Raw genomic sequence first — 20,397 nt, 5'->3', positions numbered from 1 at the left:
TTATATGAAACTCTGAGACTTACAAGCTTAATCTTGATATAAAACTTGTATTAAAACACGAATTCCTTGGAAATAAAAGTGTTAAACTTGGTTAGTTAATACATGTTCCATTTTTGTCCTTGGTGGAGGTCCCCAGACATTAATAGTTGTCTGCTTGCAATGAGACAAATTTTGTGATCAAAAAACCACTATGCTAGTTTTTTCCCAATAGTAGAATTGGCTGCAGCATTGTCTGGAAATTAGACTACTGGGTATTGTGCTCCCAGGAGACAAGGTGAACTATTTTCATCATACACACCTCAGTATGTAAAGACTCATGTGTATATGATCGTCTGGTTTCTTGCCATAAGCTGACATTAAGTGTCTTGTAAGATGCGTAAAAGCAAAGACAGTATGTCAGTGCGGTGATATAGACATGACTGAACTGGCTTAAGTGAATCTGCTTAAAATACCCTGTTAAACTTCTGCTGAATATTTACTAGCCCACACACATTGAAACAAGGCTGGGTATAAGAAACCCCTAGCTAATGTGACTTGTCACCCAACTCTATTCATTATTGTGAATATTTCTGAGATTATTCCTGGCTTTGACTATGCTAATTTTATTTTCTATTTCTTATATAGTTAGGCAAGCCTGACTGGACTAGACTGGATGCCAATCCTGCCAAGGCAGGAGATCAACTATTCAAACTACTCTTCAGTAATTAAATGAGGTTGACATAGGAAAAACAATTTATTTTTGTTTGCCTCTTTTTTCTAGTTTTATGAATGCTGGTGATAAATAGGCTATTCAGAGAGTGGGACAATGGGCTACTCAGTCAAATGGTAGAGTGGACTAAGTGTTTTCCTTATTTTTAGGCTCCTAAGAAGAGGCTGTCACTCCTCATTTCTCTGCTTTCCTGAACTCTTAGCAAGTTTTTGCTCAAGAGTATTTTTTTTAACTTTGGAAAATTGTGGAGTGGCAGGATCATTTTCCCTGATAGTTCTGCTTTTTCTCTCATCTGCTGCAAAGAGCTGCTTCTGAACAAGAGCTGCTTTTGTTGTAATCTAAAAAGCAACGAGGTATCCCTTAAAAAACTTGCAGTGTGGATACCGATAAAGAAATAGAAATCTGTGAAGACCAGCTTTACTAAAGCAGAAAGATGAGTGTTTTGTTCAGAATCCATCTGTATTCTGGGTTAGCAGGATGAATGCCACTGATTGGCTGAAGGGTGTGCACCACCGAGCTGATGTGCTGTAGTCATCAGGGCATTTGCGAGGCAAGCTTTTAGCATGGGTGCATTTGTGTACTAATGTGGCTGAACTGCTTTGGAAATGGAGTTGTCTCATTTGGTGATGGTTTATTATTAGTTCCTCTGTGTTCTGATACGTGTAAAATGATAATCTCATCTGCTGCTGTGGGACTTTCAGGCGAACATATTCAGCAGCTTCTGCATCTTCAATCCTCAGTGAAGAAATGGGTTATAATCACCTCACTGATACTTTCTTCTGGTCCCTTCAGGGGTACCTTGCAGGCAGTGCAGACAGAGTAGTGTTCTGCTGCAGGTGAGAAAGCCTCCTACGGGGAGCCACAGCCTTTCTGCAGTTTACATTTCTCCAGGCTGTTTTTGTAAATCACTGACAGGGTGGAAAAAATTCTTCAAAAGCATGAGGCATGGATTGCCTCTTTAAAAAACCTGAAAATGCACTGTGGGAGAGTCAAGTGAGAAGGTGATGAAGCTGCCTCCAAACTACCCTGAGTGTGCCAGCTTTCCTGGCTGCCTCACTTTATGGCAGGCAGCTGCCATCCCTTGGCTGAGGGAGTCCTGGTGAGGACTTGGGATGCCTTAGCTGCATCTTTACTGGTCTCGTTCTGCTGTTTTGGTTATGAATAGTATTTCAAATACCTTTAAAGTGGTCCAAGCAGTACCTCGTTACAGTTTATCAGCACTTGAGGAAGAAATATGCAAGACTAATTTAGTTTATGGATTCTGAAGTGGGTGTATGCATGTTTTGACCGTAGGGAGGGAAAGACATAAGTGTTTCTCTGTTCTGCCTTCAATTTAATGAGCAGCCCAACTGATATAAAACCATTCTCATTATCTGAATGTTCTTTAACAGCAAAGGAAGCCTCCCAAAATGTAAAAACAAACAAAGTTTAAAAGTGGGTGGTAACTGTCACTTCTTTTTCAGTTAGACTGAGGGTCATTCTGTGGTGATGATTACCTTGTGTTAAATATAAAATAGTAATGACACACGAAATAATTGTGCTTATTATGCCTCATTAACTCTAGTTTCCCCCGTGGTACCAAAAATAAGCTTCTAAAAGTGTAATCTTCCTCTGAGTAATTTCATACCTTGCAGTCCACACCTGAACATCAAAGATCATTATGATTTATTTCCCATACCTGTACAGACATTGATTAAGGAAGTAGAAAATAGAGGGGCTTAAACTGCTGGACTGCCACAGAGATATTAGTTGCTTGGTCACATTTACTGATTAAATTTCAGTCTCCTGGTACCATTGCATTTGTAAGTAGGCTTTGAGGATCCTTCCAGGAAATAGCTGACTTGCTGCACAAAGTGCATGCTTAACTAAAAATTCATTTAACAGTTCAGTGAGAAAAAACAGTTACTGTACTTTGTACTAAACTAGAGAAGAAGGTGGAGAAACCATATTTACCACAAACAAAAAAGATGCAATAAAACATTTTTTTCCATTACTGTTGTATCACTACTGATGACTGGAAACCAAAGGAGATGAAATATTTTAAGGTACGGCATTCTACAAATATGCTTATTATTAGGAGTTTACATTATGCTGACAAGATCTCCTCTAATACCTTTAGAGCTTTGAGTGGCTATTGCTCTAACACACAGCTTGTTGTTCACTATACATTTTTTATACCTCTTAAATAGAGTGGTGTATATCCTAGTAAATACCATGTAGGGAATTTAAAAATAGTTTGAGCATTTAGAATTGCATTTCAGGGTTTTGGTGTGTATATTCAGGTTTTTTATATGCAGCTTTTCAGTTAAACTCCAACTCATGTTTGGCCCAACAGACCAAAATACTACTCTGTACACTAGTTATTTCTTTTTCCTTTGGCTCATTTAATGTCAATAATAATAAAATTAATGGTGTGATTAATATAACATTGCACTGAATAGAAAATGTAGGTTTGGGGAAAAAAGGCTTGAGAGAGAAAGTGATTTCAATACACAGATTGCCATATAAAACATCTGATTTTAAAACCTCCTAATAAGTACACCTAAAAGTTTTGCATATTGTCACTTAAGAAATACCAGTGATATGAGCATACCATCTGGAGTTAGGTATTCATGGCTTAGTTTTGATTTTGCTAATGAACTCTTCTTTAGAAGAGAAGATATTAGAACTTTTTTTTTTTTTTTTTAATGATGATTTATGGTGGTTTTAAAACCTCCCTATATTTATGGAAGTATAATATCCCTCCTAAGCCACTTGATAAATATATATCAGAGTTAGAATATAGTCATTATGGTGATTCTTGACATGCTTTTTACTTGATATTTTTAGAAATTGCCAGAGAAATAGAATAACAAGTAATCATCCATTTTCCCAATATCTTTGCCAGAACTTTCTAATACTTAGTCTTTTTGGACTAATATTTAGTATTTTTTGATATTTTCCTTGACTTCTGTAATAATTTTCAACTTTAGATTTTAAAGAAGAAATTACTTTAAGGTATCATTCTTCAGTGGTATGAAATGTTTCCAGCCACCAGTAAGAACCTTTGTAACAGCTACTGTATGGCAGATGCAATGATTGTATTTAGATAACAAAATCATAGGTTAGAATTGCACATTAGAAGTATCATTTATAATATGTAATGTTATAGCTATATAAGTCTGTTATAAATGAATTATACAGGATATACCATAATAAATTTGGTGTCTGTATTCATAACAAAAACATCTGAATTTGAAGGATAAATGTTCTACAGGGTTCTTAAAATAAATTGGAAGTAGGTTTTATATCCGCCACTCTTAAATGCTTGTTGTGGTTGAGGAATACTGCTCCCCACCCAGACTCTCCCAATTGCTTTCTTTCTCCCCTGGCAACAGAACAAGAGAGATCTTGCAAGTGATGGGAGAATAACCTTAGGGTCTGACTATGCCTGCCAGGGTAGTTGAGACCACAGACACCACCTTACCTGGCTCCTGTAAAAAAATTAATTCTGTCCTGGCCAAAACTAGGACTCAGCTTGGAAAGAGTTAGCTCAAATGAACCGCACAGAATTGTTTGAAAGTTAAATAAAAAACCTGCTCCCTGAAAACAGTGTGGGGCTCTCTAAATGGATAGTTGTGCCACCCTGGGTGATTGGACAGTGTAAAAGGAATGGTCATTTGTAAGTTGTTTGGGAAACAGCCATAATTGTTTAGGGTATTTGAGCATGCCACAGGCAACCCACTCTCAGCAAAACAATCTGGTTATGCCAAATATGGTGAAGAGCTGAAGGAAAATGGTTTACAGTTCAATTCAAACTCTGAATTTATTCTGCAATGCGAGTGTTCTCTTTCCCAGTTCTTTAGAAGTGCTGTAATTTCCTCTGAAACTCAAATCAGTGTGGGATTGATTCTTCTTCAGCAGGATATGAGAAAGCCTGATGTTCTTCCTTTATGTATGTGTAGAGGTCTGGAAACAAAGATTTTCTTTTTTCCCCTTGAAGTGTAGTACAACAGCATCTCTAATCTGTGAATCTTAAAGTGCAGGGGGTTAGGAAAGAAACTATTATTTAACTAATAGTTAGGCTTTTCTTAAAGAAACAAACACAAGACATTGAGACATAGGCCAATCAGACTGTCACTTCTTCCCCATCTTCCCTGAGGTGCTCTGCAAAATCATTCAACCAGCTCATCTGGGCTGAAAACTACAGTGTAGGAAAAAGAAAAAAACAAAAACAAACAGGCTCAGTCAAGGAGGAATCAGCTTTTTGACAAGATGAATTTTTGTAGCATATCAAGCAAAATGACATAAGTTATTGACTTTGCCAGAAAGTTATAGATTTTATTTTTCAGTTTGATTAAAAGAGAGACCCTTGGTCCATATTTGTGTGTTCTGCAGTATTAGCCTGAGGTTTTTTTCAGAGGTAAAGAATTACTTTTAATTAGAGGAAAATGAGATTTTTCTGAATTGGTTCTCAAGTCAAGCATGTTTGTTTAAGTGCATTAGATAATCATCCAATTGTTTCATTATTTTGCCTTTTTTTCAAAATATGACAACTTGGAAAAATTTCTCCTTATTTAAAATTTTTGCCATGAATTACATGTCATCATTTTCCTACCTGCAATGAATTTTGTATCAATACATATTCAGGTCCACTTACATGAATCTGATAGAGAAATTAACCTTTAATAAGAACAGTGCAGTAATCTACATATAAGTTTTTTATACCACTTGTGGTAGGATAAAATCCCAATGTAGATAGATAGATAGAAATATTTTAAGATTTCAAATATCCCTCCTTTGAACAGGGGGTTTTATTACTTAAGCCTGAACTGTCATCATTGCCAGTCCTCATGCATCCAAAAAGTAAATGGTGGCTGATGTAATTGCAGTATGCACAAGAGGCTTGTGTATAATTTTATTTTAAATTGCAGAAAAAATCATGAAATAGAAAGACTGAATTCTCAATGCCATTTCCTTCTCTTTGTTTAGATGCTCTAGCACACTGAACTTTCCTCTGAGGTCTTAAAATACAGAAGGCATTTTGAATATAGACTATTAAAGATGCTAATTAATAGTTACAATATCTTTAATTAGTTTCACTGATAAATTAAGGAGGTAATTTTATGACCTACCTACCTACCTACCTTCCTGCCACCTATATTTCCATGCCACTGGAGATATGTTTCAGCTGGCAAAGCTTGACAGGCTCTTGTCTTGCCTTTCTAAGTGATTTAAAGCAAAACAAACAAAACCAGACAACTTGAAGTGTTATGAAAAGCCCGCTACTTGGATATGAACTAATTAGTGTTTTCCAAATCTTACATATATTGTTTGGGCACATCTGAAGATTCTCTTGATTTGACAAATCCAAGTGCTGATTTTCTTCTTTCTATGGCTCTTCTGGGATGTTTCCAGGACACTGTACTCACTGTTCTCCTTTTCTGGAAACAGGCCAACAATGGTCCATCTGCGCTTAGCTTGGAGGACCAGGACTGACATTTCAGTACCCTGCCATTGCTGCAAGAACCTGGCTTGCAGTTTATCACTTGGAACATAAGTGATAATTTTGAATGTATCTTGGATAATTTTTTTAGCAGCCTACTCTTAAGAAGGCTACATAATTTGACAAATTTCGTACATGGTCACCTCTTTGCCTGAGTCACTGTAAGGCTTTGAGGAGTTTCTCAGGGTTCATCCTGAGATGTCTGGGATGCCCAGACACATCCTCTTGTAATAATCCATCTATTTTTCTGTTCCTTTGTCCTTTCATTTTCTTGCATGATTTATATCCATTGCTTCTATATAATACAGTTTCTCATATAGTGAGAGTTTCAGATCAGCAGCGTTCACGGCTCTGTTCCTGACCATTGTGAAGTTTCATGAAGTGGGAACTTCGGGGCCGTAATGTCTCACAGCGTTCTCACACTTGCAGTGCAAACTTAGCTAACCAAGCTGTGAGAAGGTGTGATTGGGCTCTGCTGTGAACAGAACAGTGAGTCGATTCGACGGTAAAGGTACTGTGATCATCCTTTTCTCATTGTTTTCCCTAACTTGGATCAGTTTATTGTCTTTTGATACCATACTCTTCACAAAAATCATTTTAGCATGAGGAAGGCTGTGGCAGGACTTGATTGGCTGTAGGGTGGAAGGTAATGGTGAAGCCAAAGAACACTAGCTGCTCCTCAGTCTCATCTCTCAGGTTCATTGAGCTGCCAGAGTCACTCTGCTATCCTTTGAGGAGGAAGAGTTAATTTTCTCTAACAGGGAGGGTGAAGGGGGTGTATCAGCAGTAGAACAGGTCATGTGTTCACATTTGCATCAGGATTTCGGAACTGAGAAACAAAACCGAAGCACTGCCTGCCAAATGTGAGTTGGTTAGTACCCATACTGACATGTTGCTGGATAGCTTTCAAAGCAGTGCACAGTTTTCAATTCTGTTTTTCTTTCACCTGCTGTCATTACAAAAATCCTGCAATTGATCAACAAATGAACTCTTGAACAAATGATGGAAATAACGACCTCAATAAATAGAAGAATATGTAAAAGTTAAGATGTGATAGATTTCTAACGCAATCTATCTCAGCATTACCACATATCCACCGATTAAAAAAAAAATCAATGTGCAAAATGCATAAATTATGGTTATGTAGAAATCATTTTTACTTTAGGAAACAAGAAATTGTGCAATTTTGTGGTTGAGCTAGCAAAAAAGGTAACTTGATCAAAATGTTCCATTATCAAGTGAAGTTTTTAGAGGAAAATTACTGCAAATTATAAGCATGAAATTATTACATATTTTTTAAAAAATATCCCTTTGAAATAACAGGAAAAATACAAATACCTTATACAAGCCATGATACAGAAATTATGCAAAACCGGTCCAACCTTGAAAGTAGCAACCTGTAACATTTAGATGAATTTTTCCATTCTCAAACCACTTAATAAACATGATCTAGTTGTTCTTCTGGCTGTCTTTGTGAGTGGTAGTGGCTCTGCATTGTAGAAAAACTGTTTTAGATGTAGAACTATTTTCATTATGTTTTTATGAATGTGCAGTTGAGATATCAGAAGTTATTTTTGGGGAAGCCTGTCATTCCTCTGTTGGTGAAACTTTCCCCCTTGAAGAAAGAAGTGAAGGCTTTTCTTTCTGGACCAACATTGCTTCATCCTTAAACACTATTGAAGAAAAAAAGTAGAGATTCTAGTTGTCGTGCATTCACTTCTTTTTCATAGGCAAGCCAGAAGAAATGTGGAAGGATTTTAAAGAGAGGGAATGCAAACTGGAACTGCTGTTTCTAATTTCACAAGCTAAAGAATAATAAATAACACACAAATATCTGTAAAGCTCCATAGAGGTTTTCTTGACTTGATGTGCATTTTTCTGTGAACTAAAGTTCTGATTTAGAACTGCTGACAAGTGATTACAAATTACTGAGCTGTTCCCTAAATACTCCAGTCTTTGCTCAAGTAGTTTGTTTTACTCAAATAATAATCTAGTTCACGCTCCATAATGTATTCATCAATTTGCGGATTAACTCGTCTAAGTATAATAGCATAAGGTGAGAACAGTATTACCAAACTTCAGTAATTTCATGTGAATAGGGAATGTCTTTTTTAAGTCTTGCATTTTCTTTCATTAGTTTTCAAGTACAGTAATTTCACGATTACAAACTGCACTGACTATAAGCCGCATCTCCGGGTGTCGGCAACATTTCGTTCTTTGTCAATACACAAGCCGCACGTGATTATAAGCCGCTCTGTCGTTCTCAGTGAGAACCCGCATGCAACAAATTTGCAAATTAGTAACAGAATCGCGGGATGGTGGGGTTTACTGGCTCGGCTTGGGCTGTGAGGGCTCGGCCCCCTCAGGGCTGCCGACGGGGCCGGGTGGCCCTGTTTGGCGCTGCCGCTCAGCCGCTCAGGGCCAGCCGCCGCTGCCGCCGGGCTCGCTCGCTCTGGCCCAGCGCTGCCCTGTGGCGGCAGGCAGGGATGGAGCCCGCCGGCACCAGCGGCGGTGGCGGCAGGCGAGGACGGAGCCCGCTGGCACCCACGGCGGCGGCGGCAGGAGGGGAAGGAGCCCCTCCTCTCCTGTGGCCGCAGGCAGGGGTGGGAACCCTCCCCCTCCCCCCCGGACCTCAGGGCCGGCAGGAGGGAACCCCCGCCTCCCTCCCGAGCTGCAGGGATGGCAGCACGGAACCCCCTGCCTCTCCCCCAGGCTGCGCTACCTGAAGGAGGCAGCCCCCTGCCTCCCTCCCCCGCCGCGCTGCCGGCACGGAGCCCACCTGCACCCGCCGTGCAACAGAGTAACCAATTTGTAACAATCGTGCAATCCCAGGTTTTACTGAAAGGTGCTTGGCTCAACACCTTGGTTGTAGTTTCGGGGTTGGAAATTTCAGAAAATTTTTCACATATTAGCTACTCCTGAGTGTTAGCCGCATTTCTGGGGTGGGAGCAAAATTTTAGTCAAAATGGTGCAGCTTGTAATCGTGAAATTACTGTATGTTTTCATAACATACAAGGAAAGGCAGCATTTTCCTTTTCCTTGCTATGTTATTTTTAAAAGTTTACCAGGATGTATTTGAGTGATTTAATAGGCAATTCTAGTTGGATTTTTTCCTCTTCGTGTTTCAGCAGAAGTGTTTGGACAACAGATATATTAATAGAATGGCAGTTTCCAAATAGATTTCATTATTACCTAATTTTTTTGTAGATTGAATAGGGGTGCCAGGTAGGAGTCAGAATTTAATGCTTCAGGTTATCTTTGTTAAGGATTTGTGATGTTAATTTTTTTAAAATTTAAAACAAACTTTTGAATCAAGAAGTCAGCATACATACTTTTAACCCATCTGACTACTCTTCTAGACACTTTGTTGCTTTATTCATTTCACTGAATAGCATAGCATGATCTTCAAATCAGAAGAAACATTTATTGAAATGAAGATGTTTGTAGACATTCATTTCCATTTCTCACTTCTTTTCATAGTTCAGTTGCAAGCTGAAAGTTTGCTAGTTTTCTTTAGCAAATGTGCATTTTAAATCCAGGCAGATTAGAGTAGACAGTGTTGTTCTTGTTTTTGCTGTTGGTTGTCTTGCAGTCTTCCAGAATGAAAGTGCTTAGAGAAGGTTTAATACCAGCCTGGTATTTTTCAGTCTTGTTAAATCTTAATTGTCAGTTTGACTGAGATAGTTGAGAAGTTAAACATGTTAAATGTGAAACTAGCATTTGTCATATTCATTCTCATTTTGAAAGCACCTGAATGCCTGAGAACTTGACCTACTCTCGCTGCAAGGAGACGTTAATGCAATCTTTAAAGTTTGATAGAGGTCTTGTTGGATATGGCCAAAATTATAACACTTAAACAACTATTTATTTTCCTACTTAGCACCACATAGTTCTTCTGCTATATATTTTTTTAAAATCTAAAACAACAAGCAGAAGAACAAAATCCCTTTAAAAAACTTCATTTTTCTGCAAAGATGTGTAACTAGCATAGGAGTTCTCAAATATTAGGAGATTCTTCAGTTTATAACTGACTTATGATAAAGCTGATGAAATTGATTTAATTTTTAATGTGCCCATTAATATTGAGTGTGATCTATGGGAAATTAAGCAATTAAGTAAAATTTGAATGGACTGACTGCTTTGTAGGTGAGATGTAATTGATACATTTGTTCCCATACTGTGATAGAATATTATTTCTTAAAGACCTGGGTCTGTTTTGCTCTCATTGTTCATGGGCACAGAATTAAGCAGCAGGCAAAAAGTAAATATTGCAAAGCTCTTTCATTCACAGCTTCCTTTTTCTCTTGTGCTGAATAGGGTCTTCAATATGGGGAAATTTGAATTTTTAAGTAAAGGATGTTAAATGTTCCCTTTTGGAACTTAGCTAATATAAATAAGATATGCAAAGAAGAATTGCAGTAAAAATTCATTCTAAATTCCAGAATTACTGACTTAGTTTATTTTTCTTTTAAGATTTTTTTTCTTTGTACAGATGGAAAATAGTTGAGTGCTAAAATTTAGTTGTAATCATAGGGTGGACTTTTAACACGAATGTGGATTCACTTAGGTGCAACCTTGCTTATGTTTCTGATTGTGCCCATAGTTGAACCAATCTATTACAATTTTGAAGAAAAAATGTTGTTTAAGATATGAAAGTTAATAATTTGAAATTTTTCTTCCCTCTGAAGGTTAGTTACTTAAGACAAAGCAGGAGTGAAGTTCCATGAGTAGTTCATGTAGCCTCTTCTCCATGTGTGTACACCATCCTCTTTTGCTCTTCCTCACGTACCCAAACCCAAGAGGACGTGGTTAATGCAGACACTAGCTGTTTGTAACTTCTAGGGTGTATGAATATCATAAACGTGCTTTATGTAGCTTCATCACCAACCAGAGCTAGATCATTCTTCTAACTAGTTCTGTGTTTAAGTAGACGTGAATATTTATATCAAATTTATATAGTTTGAGTAAGTGAAAAGACCTCGGTTTTCATATTTCCGTTAATGTTAAATTGTCATATTATCATGTTTTATGTTTGCTATTTTCTGCAATTGTCACTTCTTCTAGGGCATCACATAAGGTTAATAATTCACAGTTTTAGAGGTTTAGACAAAAGTCAAAATGGAATAAATTTAAAATTAAATAATGTAGATTAATTAATGAGTAATGTTAAAAGCTTGACACAGATTGTTTTGCAAAATGTAGATTAAAGTATTGTCTTAAAATTTATGTTAACTCAGATAACTATTAGAGCCTGAGGCATGGAATAAAGTGTAGAGGAGGAACTATTACGCTGAACAGTGTTAACAGTGTCTTTCCAGTTTAACAGATGAAAAGATGAACTGAATCTTCCCTTTATGCATCCTTTCATTTACTGAGCTTCAGAATGGTTGGGAGTAAATAGCTATGTGGCAGGAAATTGTTATCAATAGCTCAAATGGTCATTTGATGCAATGCTCTGTTATAGATGAGAGTGAAAATAAAAGTTCCTATAGATTGTATGGAACATGTAGTTATGGGAAACTAGATGCTCATTTACTGCAGAAGCAAAATAAGCTTATGTTTTCACAAATTACTTTTAAAAATTATATGTAAGTCTGTTTTTTTCTTCCAGGGGTTAATGCCTCCAGACTGGCTAGTCAGCTTCATTGGTACTTCCAAAGTGTTTTCTGTGTATAAAAAAGGACGAGTAGTAATGGGGAAATTTCAGAATTTTGCATATATGCTAGCCAAGTGTAAAATTTTAGTGAACCTGAGAATAGTTTTAGCAGCTGTATTTGAAAATGATGGAATATTTTGTGACTTCTGTTGATTTATTGATCCATAAATATTGATAAATTTTTTTTTCACTAAATGCTATGGTAAAATGGATTGACTCACTCACTGATAGTTTCTTTCCTTATGGAAATATTGCATATATTTTCTTTCTTTGATTTACAGATTTCAAATTGTGCTCAATTGAATTGTATGGTTTTTATGACTTCTGAATGGATTTATTAATTTTTTTTTCCAGCAATGACTAGTTTTATTCTGCTCAGAGGAAAATGTGTTTGCTTCTGCTTCCATCCCTGTGGTAGGATGATTCTGCAACAAACCACAGCAGCTTGAAAGTGATTTTTTCTGAGGAAAAAAATGCCTATCTCAATTATCAACCTACATAGCAGTGTTATATTAAAACTACCCTGACATTTTTGCATTAGTCAGAACTCATGCAAATTCTTACAAAAAAAAGAGCTCGAGTGAAGTATCAGAGTTAGTTGCTACTTAAGCTAATGTTTAAGTGCATCTGAAGGGAAGAATATTCCAACATATATTGTGTTTAGTGGAAAGGACACACATAATCTTTCCATTGGTTTCTTTCATTTAAAAAAGTAGGAAAGTAGAACTTTTTTAAGAAACAACTTTGCATTTATAAGCATAGTGTGAGTTTTTTTCCATCTTCACACACACTGTAATTGTAATTAGCTTCCTAAATTCTGAGTAACAGAGATTGTATTTTTATAAAATGTTAGTTTGAATTCCTTTTTTAAGTAACTTTTGTGCCACTCAACAAACTGCAAAGAGAACACATGTGGAACTTTAAATACTTTTTACCTAAAGTTCTTTATAGATGAGCTATAAAAGCACATTTTGTAACATTATAAATTGTAAGGACCTAGTAGAAAAAAATGCATTTTACTGATCTGTGTAGTATGTTTATATCCATATGGTGTATTTTTAATCCTAGTTACCTAACTTTTCTTTCAATTCCCGTGTCATATGTCAAATTTTAATACTTCAGTGAGGATTATGTCTACTGTGGAAAATTTTCTTGCTGTTTAGAGTCAATAGGATAAAAAAAAAGTTAAAACTAGGAAGATGCTTCAGTTCCACATTTGACTCTGGAAATTTTTATTTATAGGTGGCATGAAATAAAATGGTTCTTTCCCTTTGTTACAGTAATTTCTAAAGACTTTTTTTTTTAAAAAAAAACCTTCTTTTTCCCACCCAAAAGCTATATCCATGCAGAGTGCATGTAAATCGCCTCTATGAAATGTGAGTCTCACAATAAGATGCAGAGAACCAGAGGGCTGGGGAAAATAAAACACAAAACAACTTCTCCTCCTGTTCCATAAAAATAGTTTCTTTGTGGGGTTTGTCTCCCTGAGAAACTTCCTGATACTTGCATACTCTGTCATGTATAATTGGATTGTAGCTCTTTCTGAATACGGTTTTCTCCTCTTGACAGCATGGGGTAACCTTGGAAATGTTCTCAAGAGCCAGAGCAAGATTTCTGAAGCTGAAAGCGCCTATAGAAATGCCTTGTACTACCGTAGCAACATGGCTGATATGCTTTATAATTTGTAAGTATGTGTGGCCTTCCTGGGGTCAGATTGTCTTTGAAACCTGTTGTGAATAGAGCTACTGATTTACTTGCTGGAAATGGAGACAATGTTATTTGTTGCTTTGTAATAGTTATTTCATTAATTGTACTCCTTAAACTATGGGGTGGACAGGGTTTTTTTCTTGGTCAGCATTACCGTATATACACATAATGGGTATGGACAAGGTAAACTTACAAATCTGTTTGCTTCAAAAGAAGAAAAAAAACCCCTACACTAAACAAAGTACCAATAGATGAGTTGTTGATCTGTAGCCCTCCCATCTGTTTGAGACTCAATTAAATTGGGAGGTGTTATTTAGACTTCTTTTTTAAGTCTGAATAACACTTGGTGGGCAGATTGGGTGTAAACCTAAGCATAGACCAATACCCTTCCCTTAGCTCTAGTGGTCTGAAATGTTAAAACAGCAAATTACTTTTCTCCTGTGACTGACTTCAGAGCAGCATAGGTTATAAAAAGTTTAATTACTTGAATCCTGTTGTAGGTGAGTAAGGGGATAAATAATATGAGCATCAAAATAATTATTCATTGGGGAAAACGTTTCCCATCTCAATAATGTACCAAATCATGAAGACAGAAGTGAGCATCGTGCCAAGCTTTGTCCTGAGGTGGGATGGTGCTGTGTGTCCCATCAGGAAGGGGCTGATTCCTTGGCTGTCCCAGCTGGGTGTCACACCTGTGCTCTGCTCAACACTGCTTGTCCTGCTGGCTCTCACCCCTCCTGCTGTGACCTAGCCCTCGGAGCATGGCTCTGCTGCATGACCAGCTGATCACCTCCACCAGCCACATGCTCTTGTTTAGTGATGTGTGTGCAGAACAGAATCCAGGTGGCTACTATTCCATAGGTATCTGTTTGAAAATAATATCCTGCATGCAGCAGCAAAGTGTGACTGTAGGATAAACAAAATGTGCAAAAACTGCATTCAAATAATAAACCTCTTCAAGTCAATCAATCAGTCAATCAAAAGGTAATGTTCTGCCTGTAAGTTCAGTTTCAGCAGAAGATTTTAGGAAATAAAGTGAGAAGATTAATACATGTGTATTTGCTATATGCTATTTGTTTTGAAGGTGAAAATTATAACTATTAAATTTTTTGTATACCTGTACAGTACTTTTGTCTCTTACAATGTTGTAGAGAGAAGCTGAAGTTAATACCAGGGTAAGAAGAGGAAAGGGGGCTGGATGACAAAGACAGGGACATAAAAGAAATCAGATTTTTCAGTCTTTTGGCTGCTCTCAGAATGAGTTTCTAGTCTTCGAGTTTTCCATTGATACACAAAATATATGTCTATAAAACTTCATCTCTGCTGAACAAAAACGTTTTTGAAATTCTACTGAATTTGTGTGGAAGGATTTTAACTAAAATTCTCGTTGAAATGTATATGGCATAAGAAGTAAAGTTTAATTCTTAGCCTTTCTATTGCTACATTGAATACAATAGAATCTCATATTTAAAAAAAACCCAAACTTTACAAAACCTTCAGTTACTCTACAGTAGTTGAAAAAGCTTGCATCATTTTTTCTTTTCGTAGGTTTTATCAGTGTTGGATGCTACAAAATCCAGCATGAAAAATAGATTGTAAATGAAGTGTCCTTTGATATTACACAAACTAAACACTTCTTTAAACACAAACCCTCAAGAGCTCCTTTGCAAGTTAAACCCATCCTTGGCATGTAGTTCTGTGGGAGGGTTTTACAAAAATCTTCTGTAACGGAAAATGTGTCTTATATGTGTTTACAAGAGGCCAGCCAGTTTTGCTGTTTCTGGTTCAGTGTGTGCCCTTGAAACTAAAATAATCACTCCATAGAACTCCTGGAAAAAAGTATCTTTACAGTTATTCAGAAACACTGTATATGTTTAACGTGTTCCTTATTGTTTCTAAGCACTTATGCCTCAGTATTTGATGCAAATAAATTGGCATGTGCAGCTCAGTGTTCACTCATAGCAATAACAAATCCAAGTGCTCTCTGCAAAAGAACAAATTATTAAGGTTTAACTCACCATTTTAATGGATAACAAAGAGAGAAACTACATAAGCAGAAGTGCTTGATCTCTTTCCTTCTTTTTTTATGAATTGAAATGTGAGGTTAGCTTAGAAGTTGACTACTAATACATTAGCATCCAAAGAATTTAACGGACTAGGTGAATGGCTGAATTCAGTGCTGTATTTTTGGGTTTTGACTTATACCTTATGACTCTGAGTTACAGCTGCTTTTGACATTTAAAAAATTTTAAAATGCATTAAATCATAGCTACGTAATCTACATTTGAAGATTTGCTTGGTTATGAATATGTTATATTTGTGTTCTCAAAGCTGTGTAGCTCTGCTGATTTCAACTAAATTTCATAGGCTAGTAAATCAGCATAAAATGACCTATCTTTCTCTGCTTTTTTTTTGGCCGAGAAAACCATACATTTTAATACTGAATACTGTGAAGTACCAAGGACAGAGCTGTAGAGAAATGACAGTTTATTCTTTCAAACAAGGTCACACTCAGTAGATTAAAAACAAGCTATTTTAGTTTGCTTTGACTTTTCAGTCTTTGTTACTTTATGATTGTAACCTAAAGCTTGTGGGGTTTTTTGTATTGTTTCAAATTGCTTATAGTGTCTAAAGTAAGATTATTTATCAGTGAAAAGACCGTTTTGCATATAGTGTTTCGCTGGTGTTTAGGCCTGGCTGTGCTTAGAGTATTTTTCTGTCATCTACATAGTAATCTATGTTGCCTTGAGTTTCTCATGTGATTATAAGAATGTTCTCAATCTGACATAGATATTGAATATTCCTTTAAAATTATACTAATTGCTTGAAATGTCATTTTGTAGTATACAGTGCCCTAAAAAAGATTAATTTCTAGCAATCAGCCATCCCCTTGCTTCTCTCCTGAAGTATCTAATATTCCCTTTACTGATATAACACTATGAGTACAAGTTTGTTATTCAAATAATTTAATTTCTTTGAATAAGGCTGGATTGTGAATTCGCATAAACTTTACATTGGAACACTTAGGGTATTGTATGAATAAATTTGTATTTTTTTTAATGTTTCTGTTAGAAATTTCAGCCTCTATTGAAGATTTCCTATCCTAGAAACCATAGGATTGCAGTGTTTTAGAAGCAAAGTTCAATTAACTCTGCATCCTTAGGTAAAAGTCAATATAAGCAAAATTCTTCCTTGTCTGTTGTTGTTAGGCTTTATATGTTGGCAAATTTGTTCCCTGCCTTTTAAGGGTGCTGGCATAAGAATCTCCTTATCAGAGACAGAAAACTCTAAAAGCAGTATGACCTAAAAACATGTGCTGAACTGTGATTGAACCTTCTCCAGACAAAGTTCCTGCAGCACCCATCTAGTAGGAAACAGGTCAAGGTTATGGTTCCTCTTCCTTAATAGCCCAGAAATTTTTATCATTCCGGATGTTGAGTTAAAAAGCAAAGAGGATGCGTCATCTGGTGTCTAAGTACTAAAAACTCTTATTTTTAGTGAATGCAAACTTGTTGCAAACCTGTTTGGAATTAATCTCTGCTTTGCCGCTAGTTCTTCCTCTGTCAAAGACAGCAGCTAAAATTTGTGTCTTGCTGTAACCAAAGATGTCTTGATAAAATCCTGCTGTGTTTTGAGACTGGCTCTTGAGGTAGCACCCAAAGGTCACTTATGTGACTGGTGGTTTCCCGCAGTGCAAAACTCTTCTCTGGGGCACTTTGTAGGGCCTGTATGAAGTAAAGATAGTTTTCAAAGTCATGAGAGGTGAAAGGCATTCAATGACCTAGCTATTCAATTACATGTCTCAATATTTGAAATTGTGGGCACTTACAGTCCTTGAATAAACTTCCACCATTTCCACCTAATTTCCAAAATTAAGAAAATAATGGCTTGCATCTGCCATTCAGTTTTAAGAAAGACTCCTCTTATAGGAACTTCTTTCCAGCTCTCTATCTGTATTGACTGCTGGGGCACATGAGAAGGATAAGGCTTCTGGTTTGAGGACTGCAGACAGCACAGCACTGCCCATTGTCCAGAGCAGTGAGAAAGAGAGCAGCAATGCTATTCTTCATCCTCATAGTAGCCCTCCCTTTGTCAAGGAAATAGGAGTTGTGCATGTTGATGTGGTTCTGAAAAGGTAGTATTCCCAGCCAAACTGTACCAGTAACAGAAAAAAAAAAAAAAAAGGAACTATATTTGCTGACCAGTTTGCTTGCATTTGGGAAGCTCTTCACCAGATGAGGAAGAACATAACAGTTTTGCTGTGCTGTCTGAAAGACTAGAGGTTGTTTTGGGGGTGATAGTTTAGTTTTGTTTTTTGGGGTTTTTTTACTACAGGAGTGATAGATTGCTCTGCAATAGGAAATTATTATTCTCTGTATTTTTGGGTTCTTAGTGATAAAAAAGTATATTTTGTGGTAGCATCCTTACCTTTCTACCCACTAGTCTTGCAAATGTCAGTGAAAGAGTTGCCTTAGGCAAAGCAGATCTGTTCCTGCTGTGTGACTGGAGACACATCTGTGTTGGGAATAAAAGAGGATTTTCTTCCATTCCTTTCTTTGTTTGCCAGTGCACCATTTAAGTAGATATAGTCCTTTGTAGATAATCCCACCTGAAATCAATGGGATGAATGTGGCTTGAGGCATGGAAGAACCCCAGTCATGGCAAAGTAATAGCTAACAGGCCCTGTATTAGTGGTTGTAAACCAGTAAACAAAATTGATTAAACTGTTTCAATGTTGTACCTGGGTTGAAAACGTTATAAATATTTCACTAACACACGTTTATTTTGACAATTACTGTTCCTGTGTATTGTACTTGGCCACTTGATGCCAGTTTTAGTCACTGAGGAGTTTGCTTTGAAAGCACACCAGCTGACTAGAGTAGGACTACCAACAGGAAGAAATTATTATGAAACTTGAGAAAGACCATAGACTAAATACTGCTTTTTTGTATTCTGTGATTGCCTTCTGGTCTCTGAAAACATTTTTGCACCATTCGTATTTCGTGACTTTCATTCAAAACCATAGCAGACAAGGAAGACAGGAAGATTTTTTGATTTTAGTGAAGCAAGATAGGCAAAAATTGTCAGCTTAAAGAATTCGGGAAGGTTGCAAACAACACATTTTGGGGGAAGTGTTTTCCTGCATGAACTAAATGAGCAATTCTATCCACAGGAATTATGTGCATAATTTCCAGATATTCAGAAGTTGCTTTTCATTTTTTTTAATTTTAAATTTTCTTCCTATTAAAAAAAGCAGATTTCTGAGCTGCTTCCTAAGTCACTTGGAGAAGTCTACTACTCCTACAAGCAGTCAGCACATATCCTCCATTTCATAAATGATTAACACACCATGTAAAAGTAGATGAAAAGAATGCAGGCAAAAAAAAAAAATCCTATTGTAAGGTTCCAGAATCTTGCTACTTATGATAGTTAGAACTTGTCTCCTAATTAATCCTAAATTAATTCCATAGCAGTTTATAATTGTCCACTGTGTGTCCTGTGGTTTAAGTAGCTTTTTCTTTTCCAAATACATTTATCTTTATGTATTTCACAGAATCAAATAAATATTGGAAGTGATCACAGGGGATCATCTGACCCAATCTCCCTGCTCAAGCAGGGTGATCCCAGAGCATGTGGCACAGGGTTGTGTCCATACAGTTTCTGAATATCTCCAGTGAGAGAGACTCCACCAGCTCTCTGGACAATCTGTTCCAGTGTGTGGTCACTCACACAGTGAAGACAACCTTCCTCATGTTCATTTATTCTTTCGTGGTGCTTGTCTTACTAAACTATAGAAGCCACATTTTTTCCAGTTATGTCAGTAAACTGTCTTTGAACAGAAGTTTCATATTTCATTTAACATTTTCATTTGTCTGCCTTACAACTGGGAAGGTGAGATGGAGAGAGTAAAACATTTTGGAAGTATCAACTTGAAGCATCTGCATTTTGGTTTTTTTGCAGAGGAATTTTGGCAGTTAGACTTTTTTATTTAGTTTGCTTGTCATTTTTAGTAACTGTAGAAAGTTAAAAGTGACAGAAAGACTTTAAGGTCTTCATCCAACTTACTCTTTTGTATTAAGCATCCTTACTTCAAGGATGTTCTTTCCTTTGTTCATCCTTGAGTAAGGAAAAGAAAGGCTTTATGTCTTTGTAACCACAGAAGTTAGGTACATACTCAACATGTGTCAGTTGCTCTACTCCACCTCAGACTTATGTTCAACATTCTCACTGTATTGATGCCTTTGTGGTCTTTCTGCTCCTTCCCTTTGCCAAAAATCTCCAAAGAGCAGTTATCATTTTGCAGTGTAAGCAAAGAAGTGAAAGGCGGAACAGATCTGCTCCTGGCTACAGTGGGCACTTCCTTATACAGCCAGGTACCCTGGCCACTGGGAGAGGTGAGGTACTGGAATCTGCAGTGCCTGCAAGGTGTGAACTCCAGTTGAGGGATGTTCTTCCACTGCATCTGGAGAAGTCAGCTTTCTCCTGATTTTGTTTAATCTCAGACTAGAACTGGACACTCAAAAATCTAATATTGTTTGTACTGCCAGAAGCTACAGTGAAAACTAGTGATCAATCAGGACAATTTTCACAAGTAGAAGAGGTAGTCATACCTTGGTAAGATTATATTCTTTCTCTCTTTCTTCTCCCAAACTCATAAAAAATACAAATAAAACACTAATTATTAGGTGGAATAATTCCTTCATCAGTCCTTCATCTGAGCTGCTTAGGTTATATATATGAGAAAGAGAGGGGGAGCAAGAGAGGCACACACAAACACACACTGACAGACTGACAGTTAGTGGAACGGCTTTTGAAAGAAAAATGTCTTTTAGAAGAGAA

At 36.9% G+C, this 20,397-nt stretch overlaps 1 protein-coding gene across 1 annotated transcript in view; it reads left to right on the top strand.

Moving 5' to 3' along the window:
- Positions 1-20,397, top strand: part of TMTC2 (transmembrane O-mannosyltransferase targeting cadherins 2) — a 245,508-nt gene that overhangs the window by 148,084 nt on the left and 77,027 nt on the right. The window contains exon 4 of the mRNA XM_033058311.2: positions 13,420-13,534. Within this exon, the coding sequence (XP_032914202.1) occupies positions 13,420-13,534 (115 nt within the window). The remainder of the gene's footprint in view (positions 1-13,419; positions 13,535-20,397) is intronic.

This window comes from Catharus ustulatus, chromosome 4 (genome assembly GCF_009819885.2).
Source record: "Catharus ustulatus isolate bCatUst1 chromosome 4, bCatUst1.pri.v2, whole genome shotgun sequence".
Lineage (NCBI taxonomy): Eukaryota > Metazoa > Chordata > Aves > Passeriformes > Turdidae > Catharus > Catharus ustulatus.
Note: the sequence above shows the minus strand (reverse complement) of the source record. Positions and strands in the feature narration are given on the sequence as shown.